Source organism: Aptenodytes patagonicus, chromosome 12 (genome assembly GCF_965638725.1).
Source record: "Aptenodytes patagonicus chromosome 12, bAptPat1.pri.cur, whole genome shotgun sequence".
Taxonomy (NCBI): domain Eukaryota; kingdom Metazoa; phylum Chordata; class Aves; order Sphenisciformes; family Spheniscidae; genus Aptenodytes; species Aptenodytes patagonicus.
Genome location: NC_134960.1, coordinates 23463426 through 23478272, shown reverse-complemented (window position 1 = coordinate 23478272; position 14847 = coordinate 23463426). Strand labels below are relative to the sequence as shown.

The following is a 14847-nucleotide window of genomic DNA, read 5'->3' as shown; positions in this document are numbered from 1 at the left end:
CAAATAAAGGTTCCTTTAACAGAGCGTTTAACCACTAGAGGGCAAGCTTAAGGCTTCCCCCTAACATACAACCAGACTGCCCAAAGGCTGGGAGCCCTCTTCAGCTCTGGCCAAGGCTTGACTGACAACCTGCAAGATGCCGAGACCCTCTCACTTATGACGAAGTCGATTACCTGGCTGAGCAGTCTTGAAATGCTGCTTATTTTACCCGAAAGGTTTGGTACGGATAGCGCCATATATTTTTTATAAACACACACACACACACACACTGAGGGGGAAAAGTCATGCAAACGATCTCAATTCTAGTATCAAAGAACTGGAAAAAAAAAGTCACCTATCCAAAAGTGAAGAAAAACAAAACAAAGCACAACACCGTAAAAAGCCCCAGGTAAGCGAAGGTGGAAAAAGGCAGCCACACTACCTGCTGAGCATCAGTACATTCTGTAGAGTTCTGGACAACTTTGATCATGGGATTCCAGGCGGGATCTGGAGTATGGAGCCCGTTAAAGAGGGGGCCTCCTGGGCCATCCGCCAGCTGAGGGTGCGAGGGTATTAGAGTGCCACCGTACATGGAAATCGGTAGGCCCTGAGGGAACAAGAGAAAGCACCGTCAGTGAAGAAGTTGGTGGTTGTGAAGGATGACTGTAGTACCACGGTTGCCAAGATGACAAAGGCAGTTCACATCCATACGTAACGTTCACCTACTGGCAAATATCTCAGCACTGTGAGGAACCGGAGCACTGCTGCACACCTAGGCAGAGTATGGAATACGGTGACTCTTCAGGGCTTGAGATTCAAGTCAGTTTACCCATTTTTCTGAAATTACACCTCGCCAGTATGAAGCAGCCTCTGCACAGCGCTTTCAGATGACCCCATAAAGCCAGACACAGCAGCTGTACAAAGTGATCTCAGTGCTCCCTCCTCTCACCTCTGCAGCACACGATAACCTCGGTGCACGCAGGGCTGCAGCCAGGGGCTGCACTCCAGCACAGCCCATATACAGCTTGAGCCTACAAAACTCCGAGTTGAACATTTTCTACAAATTACTAATGGCCATCTAAAATACTCTTCCAGTTCAGAAAGAGCAAGTTACAGAGCAGCTTTCCGCAATTATGAGATTTCTTTCCCGTGTTTGAATGATTGCTGCTCTGCAATTTAGAAGATCCCAAGAGCACATGCTACAGCTACTTCTGAAACATGCTGTGAGCAGGTCTGCTGTTGAGCACATCATCCTGGACATTCCTCCAGTGGTGGCTGAGCCGACTATGGCTTGGCTACATCCGTCTGCCCCAAGCTACTTTCCAGAGTCAACATACAAGGCACAGACTTACAAGCAGTCCTCTCATCCTGCCGCTTCCTTAAGAAAGGCACGTAGTATTCACGGGCGTGATTTGTACTGAAAGCATTAAGCAAACCTTTCATCAGCCTCAAGAGCTGAGCAAGCCTTATGAAAAATTTCCGAGCCACTGAGCCTCTGAGAAAGGAAACACTGGAGAGCAATGGAGGCATTCAGCTACTTGACAAGAGAACACCTGCAATCTACAAATTCTGGTTTTGTTTAAATGCACCACCAGGCTTGGGCACCTTTTCTAGCCAGTACTGGGATGAAAGGAGGTTCAGGACTAGGTGCAGCAAGCAATGGTAGAAGAGGCACACACATACAGTGTAAACAGGCAGAACAGGAAATACAACAAAGAAAGTCCTTGGTCATTTTATAGACTAAATCCAACCCCCTCTGTAACTTACTTTAGAAAAATCCACAAAACTATTTGGCATAGGTTGGTGGAAAATATTCGAGGGAGCCACTATTCCAGAATCATCTCTCTCCATTGGCTGATGCTGAGAAAACGTGCCCGGGTCCGACAGCTGCTGATGCATCGGATGATTTCCCATGACAGGCTGAGACCAACCTGACAAGCCTTCTGGAAAGGAGGTTGAAAATGGCTGATTACAATTCATTGAATATACTCTGGAGTAGAATTCAGCAGCTGCACACGCCTACACACATCCAAAGGCTCCCCAAAAACACACAGCTGCAGAGGTATCTTAGGGCTCTGCTCTGAGCAAAGGCAGACCTTCCACAGCCTACGCAAAGCAGGAAGATACCTGCAGTTTTTAGGCTACTAACCCGTTATAGACAATGCAAACACACAAGTCTTATCCGTAGCATCAAGGCCTCTCACAGGGAAGCTGTAGCAGGCAACACTATATAAGGCTGGCACACACACTTTCTTTCCCTCCAGCTCCCACATCCTCTCATGTACCGTAGGAACACAGAAAAAAGGTACACTTATGACAGGGGCAAAAATAGGGAAAGAAGAGAGACTGGTGAGGCCAGGGAAGTTTCACATGCCATCTGCATGTATGTTCATCTTGATCCTCCAGACAAGTGTGGAGACAATGGGGACTACTAGTAACTGCAAATTTCAGGTGTCCACAGCAGAACAGCTAAGATCCAATAAACCTCCAAGCATTGTCGTGAGCACATACAAGCTTTTCTTGAAAGAACACTACAATGCTGAGACACTAAGTTAACCAAAGTATGGAGGGCTTCACTGAAAAATAACACAAATACAGGACTATTAAACATTTGTCTTTAAAGTTACCAATGGAAACACTTTACACCTCAAATGCTGCAGCTCCTCCTTTCCACAAGAACCTCAAACTATCAGAAAACCGAATGTAAAACTTCAGCTGTTTCAAGATCATTCTTTTGAAACTGGGGCTGCTTGGAACAGAAGTTGCCCCATACAATTCAAGAGTCATGAGGAGATCAGTGCAAAAATCAGCATCCACAGCTATGTGTTTCTGGATGCATTAGCTGCACCACAATTAACACTTTAAAATGTTAATGGAAAGCAAGCTAGAATCTTGGACAGAGGCCTTTTAGGCCAAGGGTCAGACTTGGAAATGGACCCCCTTAACAGATAAAAGTTGTTTACTTTTTAAATTCTGTATCATTCAATAGACTTAATATGAAATTTCTGAACTGTTCTCAGGGTTTACAAGTATACGCTGACAGATAATCTAGATTGGGTGAGAACCACCTACATTAGGAGAGAAAACCACAGCGCTTTCATTGATACGCACTCTCCCACCACTGACACCAGTTTTCCCTTCAGGATGTACTACAGGAAAGTTTATTACAGACTGTGGAACGTTATTCCTCCTCCCTAACTTTCTTTTCAAATGTAGAACTTCCAAAAGGCCCCAGAAGTTTCTTTAGGCTACCCCAGGCTGTACAACAGACTTACCAGATACGCTGTTAACTCCGAAGGACCAAATACCGCTGTGACCGACAGGAGCCGTGAAGTTGGTTCCTAAGGGTGTAGGAGTGACAGATCCGCCCTGTCGAATTCTAGCAAGCCTTTCTGTCCCGATGGGAGGGGGTACCTTTCGATCTTGATTGGCGTTACCCGTTTTTGGCTGGCCCAAGTTAGAAGGTGCAGAAGCAGCTGAAAGGGGCGAAGATGATCCTGAGGAAACTGATGGAATAGGAGATTCACCTGCTGAAAAGAGTATTTCTCTTGCTTAATTACACACAAAGCACACAAGCTAGCGAGCATAAGTGCTACCCGCTCTATCCCCCCAATATTATCTCAAAGCAAATGATAAAAAGGTTTTAAAGGCTTTTTTGGCAAGCATTCTTCAAGTCTTTCACAGAAATTCTGTTTAGAGTTTGTTTTAACTCTAAAATCAACATTATAACACAAATGCTTTCAGCCATCAGAATCATGATATTCTCATGACATAGCAGTACATCTAAATTAATTACAAGAAAGAATAAGAAACATGGAAGAGTTTCAGGAAGAGGTGAAAACATCAGCCAAAATACCATAAATATCTAAAACAGCCTGGTTTTGGTATCCACCACTTCCAGCAGAAGAGAAATTGGACAGCTTCCCAAAGCCACGTGTAACATAAGAACATAAATCCCACCAACTTCAGAAGCGTCACTGACTCTTCTTGGGAAATCCAACTTCCTTTGAGCACTCATTTAAACGTTTTGGTTCTTAAGCTCAGAGTGGCAATGAAGTTGCATGCAGTGACATGAAAAGCCTCTTCACTCAAGATTCTGAATCAAAGACCCATATTTTCTGTAAAGCTACTTCCATGTTCTTCCCATCAGGAGGAAAACCCACTGTTACCTCGGATGATGCTTAAAGATTTTGGAACATTTTAAGTAACATGAAGTAATTCCAGAATCCCAATTAAAAAAAAAAAAGGCAAGTATAGCTTCAAACCATGGCAAACGTGACATTTTCACCTAATATTACACTTATACTATTTAGAGGGGAATCTTTAGCTTGGTATAATCACCTCCACTCCCCCACAGCTTCATGGCCTCTCCTCTCAGAGCCTACAATGACTGATTTTTTTGCCCAAATATGCCTTTAGTAACGTTACCAGAACTAGTGGCATTTTACATGGGAAAAAACACAAAATAGTACAGCTTGGGATTTGCACGCCATCCTCACAGCTGCTAAAAGCAATTGGAAAGCATTGTGTGCATCACTGGGTAATTTCCCCTCAAGTTACAAATCTACTAAAGACAATAGCTATGAATTTATAGTTAACTAAGACAGACCCATGAAGTTCCTACATGAATTTGTTGCGCTTGTCCAAGGATGTGGTGAAAAATGCTGTCTGTTAAAGCTGGGAGTCCCAACAGGCGCTGGCCCTTGAAGGTAAACCCGTGCTCCTTGTATGTTTGCTGAAAAGCCTGTCAAAGGACCTGAAGAAGAAGTTGTAGAGCTGTTGGATGGATCTAGAGAGGGTAAGCCTGAAATAAACATAAATTTGATTAAATATCTCTCTTTGGGAACCTGCTTCAAAGCACCAGAGCGAGCTAGTGCTCCAAATATAATTAAAGCATCTCATCACCTTCGGGGGTATCTGCACATGTTAAGTTCATTTTACAGGTGCACGATTCTCCCTTAGAAACCGACAGAAGGCATTTCTGTACACTCTCTGCTTTGGCCTGAAGTTTTAATAAAAGACAGCCATCCCTTTGGTCACTGGAAAGAAACGATCTTAGCAGGGAGGGCAAAGGAGGAAAGCTGGGAGTGGCAAGGACCTTTGCTTACAAAAAAGCCACGCAAGTCAAACAGGGATACAGGGCTCTGTGAAAGTCCCAGGGGAATCCGGCACCAGGGAAGTAGTTCGCTGCAGTACAGTTTTTGCCATCCTATAGGTACATTCATATATAGATCGGTCAGAGCATGCTGTGTCCAGAGAAACAGGACTGACGATGCACAGCACAACAGGTGAGGGGGCTGCTTTCTACAGGGATGTGTGAGAGGAAGGGAGAGATGGAGAGAAAGTTCAAAGTCCCACAAAAATTATTAGCAAGGGGGAATTACAGTTTTTATTAAGCCAAAGCTTTTAAGTACTTTTCAAAATGTTGTAAAAGCTCTTATCACACGTTATTACCTGAAAGCAGAAACGGGCATGGCCATGTGTTCACCTGAGTTTTGGGTTTAGTTTCAAGGGCCTATTAAACAAGACTAGTTTCAAAACCATTTAAACATTTGAAAATTACCACAACCAGGACCAGCCTATATTGCTGCAAAGCAAGATTGAAGGTTGCACCTACTTACACCACAGCAGTCTGCAAACAGCAGTGGTGACAGGTAATACCTTTGGTCATAGACTAGAGGTGCACCTTTCATCGCCTGGATACGTTCCTGAAAGCCAGGTCTTTTTCCCCCAGTATTACCAACCAAGTCAACCTGATTTACTGCTTCCAGAAGTGCCAGATCCAACCTGCTCACATTGACAGAAATGACCCACCAGATTTGAAGGAGGTATTTTTCTCACTAGCCCTACCCCAAAGGTTAAAAAAGAGAAGTCTCCATTACAGACAAGGAGAAATAAATCACCACCACCACCAGAACACGGGGTGCTCAGACAAGGGAACCTGAGCGTGGGAGGACAGTCTTTCAGGGTTTGTCACAGCACAAAGTGCAAGACTCCATGGCTATGAGGAGGATGCTAATGCCTGTGCAGGCTGCCTGTAAACGCAGTTTTGACTGATCTGCGTTTGTCTAGAGCTGCAGACTGGCCTCCAGCACGGAACCTAGCCATAAGCAAATTGCAGCACCTCCAGCTGAGGGCCCTTCCTGTGCATCTGCCGTGGAGCTACCGATGGGACACTCTTGCTAACCCTCCATCCACAGAAGTCAACTCAGAGGTAGTCAAAAGGCCCATATAGTGACTGATTCCACCACATCAAAAACAAGTTTCCAGCTGGCTAACAAACCACCGAAGATCCCGAGTCTCTGCCCCATACAGAAAGGGTAACAGAGCTGCTGCTGCCCATGGGGACTGCTGGTTTCCTAAACAGAGAACAAGGCAGAGATTATGACAAAAATAGCTCTTCTGCAGAAGAGAGATGCCCAGCTGTGTCTTTTGACAGCTTGGTAGGATGGGTACACGTGCAACAGCTGTACAGCCAAGATCATTTCAGCACTGCTGTGTATTTTCTACAGGTGGAAGTGTGGCAGCCAGAGATGCACAAATTCAACAGAGTAGTCAGTTTTCAGGTTGTAAAGAACGCTTTTTAACATTATCTTGCCTTTCATAAAAGTGGATTAAAAAAACCTTTGCTCAATATTAAAAATGGCTTCTATGAACAATGACTTACAGAATCCTGATTTCAGTAACAAGTTTCCTATTCATGTACTTACCAACAAAATCAGGTTTTATAATACTAAAACCTTTTGCAATACCATACTCTGCAGTTACTTGGGCCATGAATTCAAACTCTTCATCATGCTCTGAAAGCGTAACTCAGCTTTCGAGACTGGTGTCAATCTCACACAAACTCTGCTCAAAATTCAGTTTATCAAAGCCCCCAGGCACTTCTGCAGAAACTGGTTACTGCAAGGGCTACCTCCACTTTTAGAGAAACAGCCGCAACACTTGGTCACTCCATGTGAAATAGGGAGCCCAGCCATTTCATGCTACTTCATACTCATGTGCTGCTTCCTAAGCTGGCATATTTCAAGTTTGTGATACCTTCTAACGCCACGTGAGCAAGGTCTCAAGCCCCTTCTTAAAATGCGGAGGAAAGAAGCTACAGACAGACTTCTTTTCGTCTTCTCCACAGCCTCCCCAAATGGTTGGGCTAAATCTGCCCTCAATCTGGAAGCTGCTAGGACAAGAGATCTAAAGACATAAGTGAGACAAAAGGCCATTTCCAGAACAAATCCACAGCCGGTGAGGAGATCTGCAGATGTATCTGTGCCTCGAAGGAGCCGGTGAATCAGAGAAAACTCAAGCTGCAACTGAGCTTACCCATGAATAGGAAAAGCAGAGTACCCATCTCCACCCTGAGGTGACAACTTGTTAATAAAAAGCTGGTTTAGTGCACAATTAAATTATATTAAACCTCCACCAAGTCAGCTTAGAGGTGGTGATCACCAAGAGATGTTGATTTGTGGAAGAAATTGCCGCAGCTCAACTGTGCAAGACAGGCACAAAAGACAAACCTCTGCTCCGTCAGATGTAGAGTCACAGCCGAGATTAGAGGATCGGAGGCCACCTGCTTTGATGGCCATCACTACTCCCTCTCATCACACAAAAGTGTACTGAATTGCCAGGCAAGGCCCAGACTGCTCCTTGTCCATTGCACTGCTGTTGGCCAAAGCGTAAGCCAGCAGCGACTGGCCCTTTTCCTCCCTTCTCAAAATCGCCAGAAACCTGCCATCGAACCCTATGGAAACAGCCATGGTAGTCCCCAGTTCAACCCACCTCGGAGGCGGAGCTGAATGGAAAGGTCTGTTCCCCTGAGAAGAGCCAGTGAATGAGATGGGTGGACAGACCACAGGACCACACTTAGACTCCAAGGGAAGGCATCGGAGAGGTCCTCAGCCTACCGTCCCCACTCCGTTCCTCACTATCACACCTTCAAAACAGCCCCTTCTCTCCAGGCTCCCCTAACCCCCGTCCCCCTCCTCCTGTGTGACAGACAATTTAGATTCTGAAATGAAGGTGATCAAAAGCAGTATTAAGTAGAATGACATTAAATGAATCAACTAAGGACCAGTCACCTCCTGCCAGGCAGAATTTTAGTGGCACATCTACGTCTGCAGTTTTTCTTCACTTGGCAATAACCTAATCAAATTCCAGCTCAGAAAAACATGTGTTCTGTCCAAATATTTGTGTGCTTCAGTTGAGAAGAACTTCATACTTATCTCCCCAAAGTCAACTGTGTAAGCTCTCCTTCGGTATCTACCTAACCTTCCTAACTCAGGTAAGAAGCAGATTTAGACTACCTATTTAAATACTTTAAATACTTACAGTCATTTAAGGATATATAAAGGACTAAGAAATTTTTCCCAATGACAAACAGATGACCTTAGCATAAGGGAACAGCAAAATTTTTTGCTGCTATGGGAAGTCCCAGTCAGCCGTCTCAGCATCAGCAGGATGCAATCATCAGAAAAATCAGCGGATCCCATTTGCCATAAGCTTCCTTGCCCAGGGGTTATTCCAGCAGCCGCCAACTCCCAGTTTAGAGCACTGCAGATAAAAAGCTGAGGCAACAAAGTGTTTCTGGAGTCTGCTGAGGAGGGTCTGGCAATTCTTTTATTAGCAGCCTATCTGACGAACAAGGTCCAGTTACTTTACCTTCCACAGCCTTAGTTACATCTGGTTCTGCTTACTGCGCTGGGACTGGACATGGCACAAGAGCTCTAGGTATTCACTCACTTTGCAGAGCTATACAGCCCAAATTAAACTATTAAGAATAAAACTACAGTCATAGCAAACATCCCAGTTTTGTGGTTAAAGCTAGTCAGAGAGAAGTGTTCTGGTTTTCAGAAGTCCTGTGCATTTGTAAATCAATCGAGAGGAATGGGAATGCTGAAAATCTTCTTTCCTCACCACGACGTCTTCCAAATGCCCCCTTCTCCTTTAGTCTGAAAGTCAAACTACTTGACTTGTCCCAATCCAGCATTCAAGTCCTGAAGCGTTAGTCCAAGTATCTAACATACACTGCGGGGGTAAAGACAACTTCAAAGCAAGGCTCTCTAGCTACCCAGCTTCAAGGCACCATAAAGCCATTATGGCAAGAATGAAGGGGAGAACAGGGTGGCACAGACTATACCTCTTGAGGGTCCCTTCTAGCCAAATGGGTGCAGCCAGTTGCCTGCAACATAGTTTGAGCACTAAGATGATAATAATCCTTTAGGCAGAGCACAAAGGGCAGGGAGCTCACTGTGAGTGTTCCTAACCCATTTCAAATAAATGCAGATAAGTTTGAACTGCTGTACTTAACAGCAGGAGGACAGCAACTTCCTAATAAAACACACCATGCAGTAGCACACCGGTTTCCCAAAGCACAACATAAGCTTATTAAAATCCCAGAGCCATATCAAGAGACAAAAAGTACAGAGAGTTTACCCTCACTGAGTCAAGCTGGAGTCTCAGATAAAATATTGAACAACTGCACACAGTCACTCCTGCAGCTGGAACCTGTCAAGAGTCCTGGCCCTGCTGCTTCAGGTTTGGTATCACCTGACCTTATGTTCCATTCCAGCCCAAAAGCTAAAATCAATGCTACTCTGAACTCTACAAACAGGTGGAAGCAGTCCTGTGTCTTACAGAGGACAAGCAATGCAATGTCTGCAATGTTCCCAACACCTAACATCCTAGAAGAGCTGAAGGGGGGGGGGGGGGGGGGAAGTCATCATCAACATTTTAAAGAGCACTTGGAAAAAACAGGCCATCCTCATTACATTACTATTCTCTGTCATTTGTAAACTACTTCTCAATCAGTTTGAGATGATCAAAGCATAATGGTTGGAGAACGAATTCTGTCCAGTGCATGATCTTAATGACTTACCTACAGGACTAGTCGAAACCCGCTGGGAAGGTGGCCTGAAACCAGGAGCCTTGGAGTTGTCAGGATGCACGTTTTCCACGTGTCCTAGCACAGAGTTATTCAGAAAGGTAGACTGAACAGTGAAAGATGGGTCAGCAGCTGCTCGGGTAGAGAGTGGACAGTCTCCCCATCCTTGGTTAGCTGGCACCTGGTTGCTATCAAAAAGACTACTAAAGTGATTGAAGAGCGTTGCTGGCCCAAAGGTAGGAGGCAATGATTTGTTTGCTGGGTTAATGTGCATCTGAGAACCGTTCATAACGTTCATGGCTGACGAAAGCTGCACTGCAGCAGGTGGACCTTGAGAAGGTGTTAAAGGAACTTGATTCGTAACAAAAATAGACTGAGGATCTTGATGGAGGTTTGCATTTGGTACCACTGAATAGAAAGAACCTCTGGACTGCATCCTGTGAGTAACTCGAGGTGCTGGTACAGCTACTTGAGGTAAGTTACTGTTGTCCTGATTATCTGCAACAACTGACCTGGGTGACGCTAAGCTTAAAGGAGCAGTTTCCGAGCTGGATGAAAAAGGCATCGACATGGAAGGATTGATCTCTGACATGCTGGTTGGCAGTATTTCATCTTGGACATTATTTAGCGGTGCAGGGCTGCTCGATGGGCGAGTTTCAGCAACTCCCGAGTTGCTGCTAGCTGACATACTGCAACTACTTGCAACCGAAGATGGTGCGCATGCATTTGCAGCGGGCTGGTCTGGTGTTGACACCTTCTCTTTGGGTGCTGAGACAGCCGAGAAAGAGTCCGCTTTAAGTGCAGAATGCTGCGTTTGTGGAGCATTAGATGGCAGAAATGCTGTGGGCACTTGCCCGTTGTTTGGGGGGGCAGAGGAAGCTGAAGGCAGAGTGCTACAGGTGCTTGTCACAGTTGAGATTGCTGTTGCTGCAGCACTCGTCTTGGGAACACAGGCAAACAACTGCTTTCTGACCGAAGAGGGAGTCCGATTACTGGTTACACACAGCGGTTGGGTGGAAGCAGCTACAGAAGAGACAGTAATGGGACAACTAGAAGTAGCTAATCCAGAAGACTCCGTCTGTAAAATATTTCCATTCTGACTACCTACACGACTTGAACTATTATGCTTTGGAGAGCTGTTTGTGCTGCCAGGGTTAACTGGTCTCACTGGGAATGGTCCCCAAGTGTTCGGTGAAGGTGAAAAAGTTCCTCCAAATTGGGCCATAGGTAAGCGAGGGTGCCGGATCTGTTGCATAGTTTGGGCAGCCAGCAAGGCAAAATGAGGGTGAGAATAAGCTAGAGGAAGAGACACCGGAAAAGATGAGCGCACATTCGCTGGGACGTTCTTGTTTAATTTGTTAGTAGGCTGGAAAGTAGATAGTGTTGATGACTGCGATGTGACTAGGGGCGGTGCTCCGAGAGGAAAGGAGTTCTTGTTTGAAGCAGTCGCAGTGCTGACTCCGGATGAAAAGTTTGCATGGATTGATTTGGTACTCGAAGCAGGTGTTCTTATATGAGTTTTCGGAATCAAGTCTTCCAGTTCCTTGGCAGGATCTTGAATAAGGGCATTGATGAGTTGCACTGCGTATCGTGTTGACTCTGTACCACCCCTAGATTAAATACAAACATATTTATCTTTTGCAAAAGGAAACCCCACTTTGTGCAACATCCCGTAGCCTCAATTTTATACTGATCTGCAAATCTATTGCATGTTTACGCCAATAAGTTATTTCTTGACTTTTGCGTAACTTAAGGATTATCTTTGACAAAACAGACCTTCATCATATCTTGGCAGCAGTAATATATGTTCTATTCTAGTACCAAGAAGCTAAATATTTCCCATCTTAAAAAGCAAACAAACTTCTTAATAAATGATATTGTGGACTAACTCAAGACTTTTGTTTCTAGATACTGTACCTTATAGTGATCATTCTCTCTCCATTCTTATCTTTTTGCTTATCAACGTCAATATGGGCACCAGTGACATCTTGAATTGCTGTGATGTTGCACCCACCTCTTCCCATTATTCTAGATACGACAGAAGCTGGGACAGATAATTTCTTTGACCTGTATCACAAAGATCACAAATCTGTGAAATGTATTCAAACTTTGAAGGCATACAAAAAATCCCTTGCTGTCTGACATGTGGCTGAAGCAATATTCTTAAGTTTCAGGGCAGCAAGTGGGTTTTTGCTGATATTTTCTTCACCTTTTGGAGCCTCTCAAACTCCCCCACTCAAATTGCTCATCATCCTCAGTACCTGATGAGGATTCTCCAGAAGCACTTATTCCACCACTGTTGTAACACAGATGTATGTGCCTCACACTGCATCAGAAACCCTTTTGGATTTTATCTTATCTTGGGTACCTTCAAAGTGAGACAAATCCTTAGCTTATCAACCTAAATTTACATAAACAGCGCTGCTTCAAATATAAAAGCCCATGGCTTAGCTACTTTGATCGTTTATAGCAAGGGTTTATAGCAAGAAGGTGGTTTTCCAATATTTTCCCAGCGATCAGCTCTGTAATACCACTTGCATTCACAACCCTTTTAATACCCACCTCTCTCAGACCTCAAGATCTGAAAGTTTATTGGTGACACTACAACGGTGGATGGCAGACGGTTAAATTGTGCAGTTCTGTGATTTAAGGAGCTGCTGGAAGCCACCGTGAAGGCAGCACAGATTTTCAGAAGCAGGCTTACTGTCCACAACACTGTAACGCGCGTGTTCAGCGAAATAAGTAAATGTAAAATTTTTGTAATTCACATGGTATTGGTGGGTCAGTGCAGGCATACAGTACCGGAAAGTCTTTGAACATGAGCTATGCTTGCATTCAGACCCCAGCCAAGGTCTCTCTGGGCCACCACTGTCCCCAGACTTTAAAGGCTGGACGTCTCAAGCCCATACACCGCTTTCAAGCTTGCCAGCGATGTGCAGTAGTTCAACACTGAACAATTAAGAGGGGATTCAAAGGGGTTTCAGAAACCACTGCGATCACAGTGCAGGTGCCTCTGAACACTGTACAGATCACCACCATCCCCTGAAAAGGCTGCCAGCTTCACCTAGCTATTCCAGTCTTGGAAACTTTTAAGTAACTTGATCCTCAGGAAATTGTTTCTCACTTAATAGGACTTAAATGAAACCCATTTTATTTTAAACACATCTAAATACATGGAAATGTTCTAAAGCATCACCTCATCTTTCCAAGGTGTTTTTTCTGTCCCCCTCTCCTGCCAGGAGAGCATGCTACAACCCTCCCCATCCCCAGAAACCAGGTCCTCAGAGCACACACCCAGCTCTCCTCCCAAGGCTGTTTCATGCTTTGGGCTTTCTTCCCCGCTCCAACCCCAAGGCTCCTCTCTCAAGACAGACATCCCAGTCACTCCCTCCCCAAACCAGAGTTTCCATCATCACCTAACTTTCGAGATACACCCACATTACTCACAGGGCTCCTAAGCATACCTTGGTCTGCTTCCACCTCAGCCCACTAGGAACCCCACGCCACCACCTATGGAGACATTCCTCCTCCAGGAGAGCTCACCCTAGTGCCCAGGCACCTGCCCACCCATCACCCACTGCTGATTCCCTCCCTGCCCACCAAGCTTGATGGTTTTTACCTTGAGAAGTGCCCAAAACAGTACCTTTTTGCTCCGGAACAGCAGCGCCCTCCTCTCTGCAGCTGAAATTGCTCAATTGGTGTTGGCTGCAGAGTGTTGCTAGGGGGAGGGTCTTTCAAAACTCTGCCTACTTGCCTGTCAAGGGCAGAAGGGATGTTTTCATTGGTTACTTCTTTGATAGACATCCCTTCTAGCCAGGGGGTTACTCACGGGGAGAGGGGAGAAGAAGAATTCTTGCTAAGCCCAGGAGAGACTTTAGGAGAGGAAGGCATGCAGCTCCCGGGCATTTTGCATGCGCATCTAAAGTCACCAAAAAGCTCTTTGGCAAGACGCATGCTTCGATCCGTCAGGGCATAGCAAACACCAGTGCAGAACACTTTATGGACGCATTCTTTATGGCACAAAGCCTGATTCCTCAGGGATGAGGAAAGGTCGGGTTTTGGATGCCATCTCTAGAACCCTACCACCTCCAGCAGAAGAGCAGACAATACCCAACCAAGAGGTTGAGTTGAGCCTATGAGACTCAAGAGACCCAGGAGGAGTGACGGAGCAGCTCCAGGGTCAATGGTGGGGTCTGTGTGCAGCCCTGGAAAAGTCAGCTGCCTGTTTAATGGTTTCATGCCTGCACAACTCACCAAGTGGTGGGCAGTCTGCAACCATACGTTTAGCAAGGCCACGTCACAGTGGAGACCCCATTTGCGAACACAACAAAAGGCAGAGACCAAACCAACTCTCTAAGGGTTCAAATGCTTCAATTTTCAGATTAAACTGCCTTTTTAACCTTTATTAAGAACGGTCTGTGGCTTCCACTAATCTGAATGCATTAAATCCTCCGTACAGTCTTTGCACGTAGCCTAAAATTCTCTAAAATGAGCATATTTGGACACTACCATTGCAGAACACAAAAGCAGGAGGGCATCCTAAGTGCACCCAAAGCATCTGACACTTTATGTTCACGCTGTATTCCTTTTTGATAAAGAGAACAAAAAAAGGAAAGCCAGGTGATAATTTCTAGTTACAAGTAGTAGATATCATAAAGCTTACAGAAAAGATACTGGGGTGTTAATAGCCATATACTAAAAACCAGTACATACAAAAACAAAGGGAAAGTTTGCTTTACAGAAAGTCTTTAAACCTAATTACACCTCTAGCACTCACTTTAAGGTGACAAAATTTTCCATGGAATCAGCGATCAAGGTCACCGCCCAAAGCACGATGAAATCTAGCCTTGAAGAGATCATCCACCTCTCCTCTACTCTACTAACATCCATCCTGCCTTTAGTTCATGTGCAAGCAATCATCTGCTGTAGGGGCTTTCTAATGCCATCTGCTCCCCCCCCCCTTTTATCTTATCCCCACATCCTTTACTCCA

At 45.1% G+C, this 14847-nt stretch overlaps 1 protein-coding gene across 3 annotated transcripts in view; it reads right to left on the bottom strand.

The window, feature by feature from the left end:
- ANKHD1 (ankyrin repeat and KH domain containing 1) overlaps positions 1 to 14847 on the bottom strand; it is a 117604-nt gene that overhangs the window by 534 nt on the left and 102223 nt on the right. The window contains exons 30-36 of one of the 3 annotated variants that reach the window (XM_076350085.1): positions 13500 to 13610; positions 11774 to 11923; positions 9851 to 11466; positions 4589 to 4783; positions 3255 to 3509; positions 1747 to 1922; positions 422 to 586 (exon numbers count right to left, since the gene is read on the bottom strand). In XM_076350085.1, the coding sequence (XP_076206200.1) occupies positions 422 to 586; positions 1747 to 1922; positions 3255 to 3509; positions 4589 to 4783; positions 9851 to 11466; positions 11774 to 11923; positions 13500 to 13610 (2668 nt within the window). The remainder of the gene's footprint in view (positions 1 to 421; positions 587 to 1746; positions 1923 to 3254; positions 3510 to 4588; positions 4784 to 9850; positions 11467 to 11773; positions 11924 to 13499; positions 13611 to 14847) is intronic. The other 2 variants (XM_076350086.1, XM_076350087.1) reach the window with 2 other exon arrangements.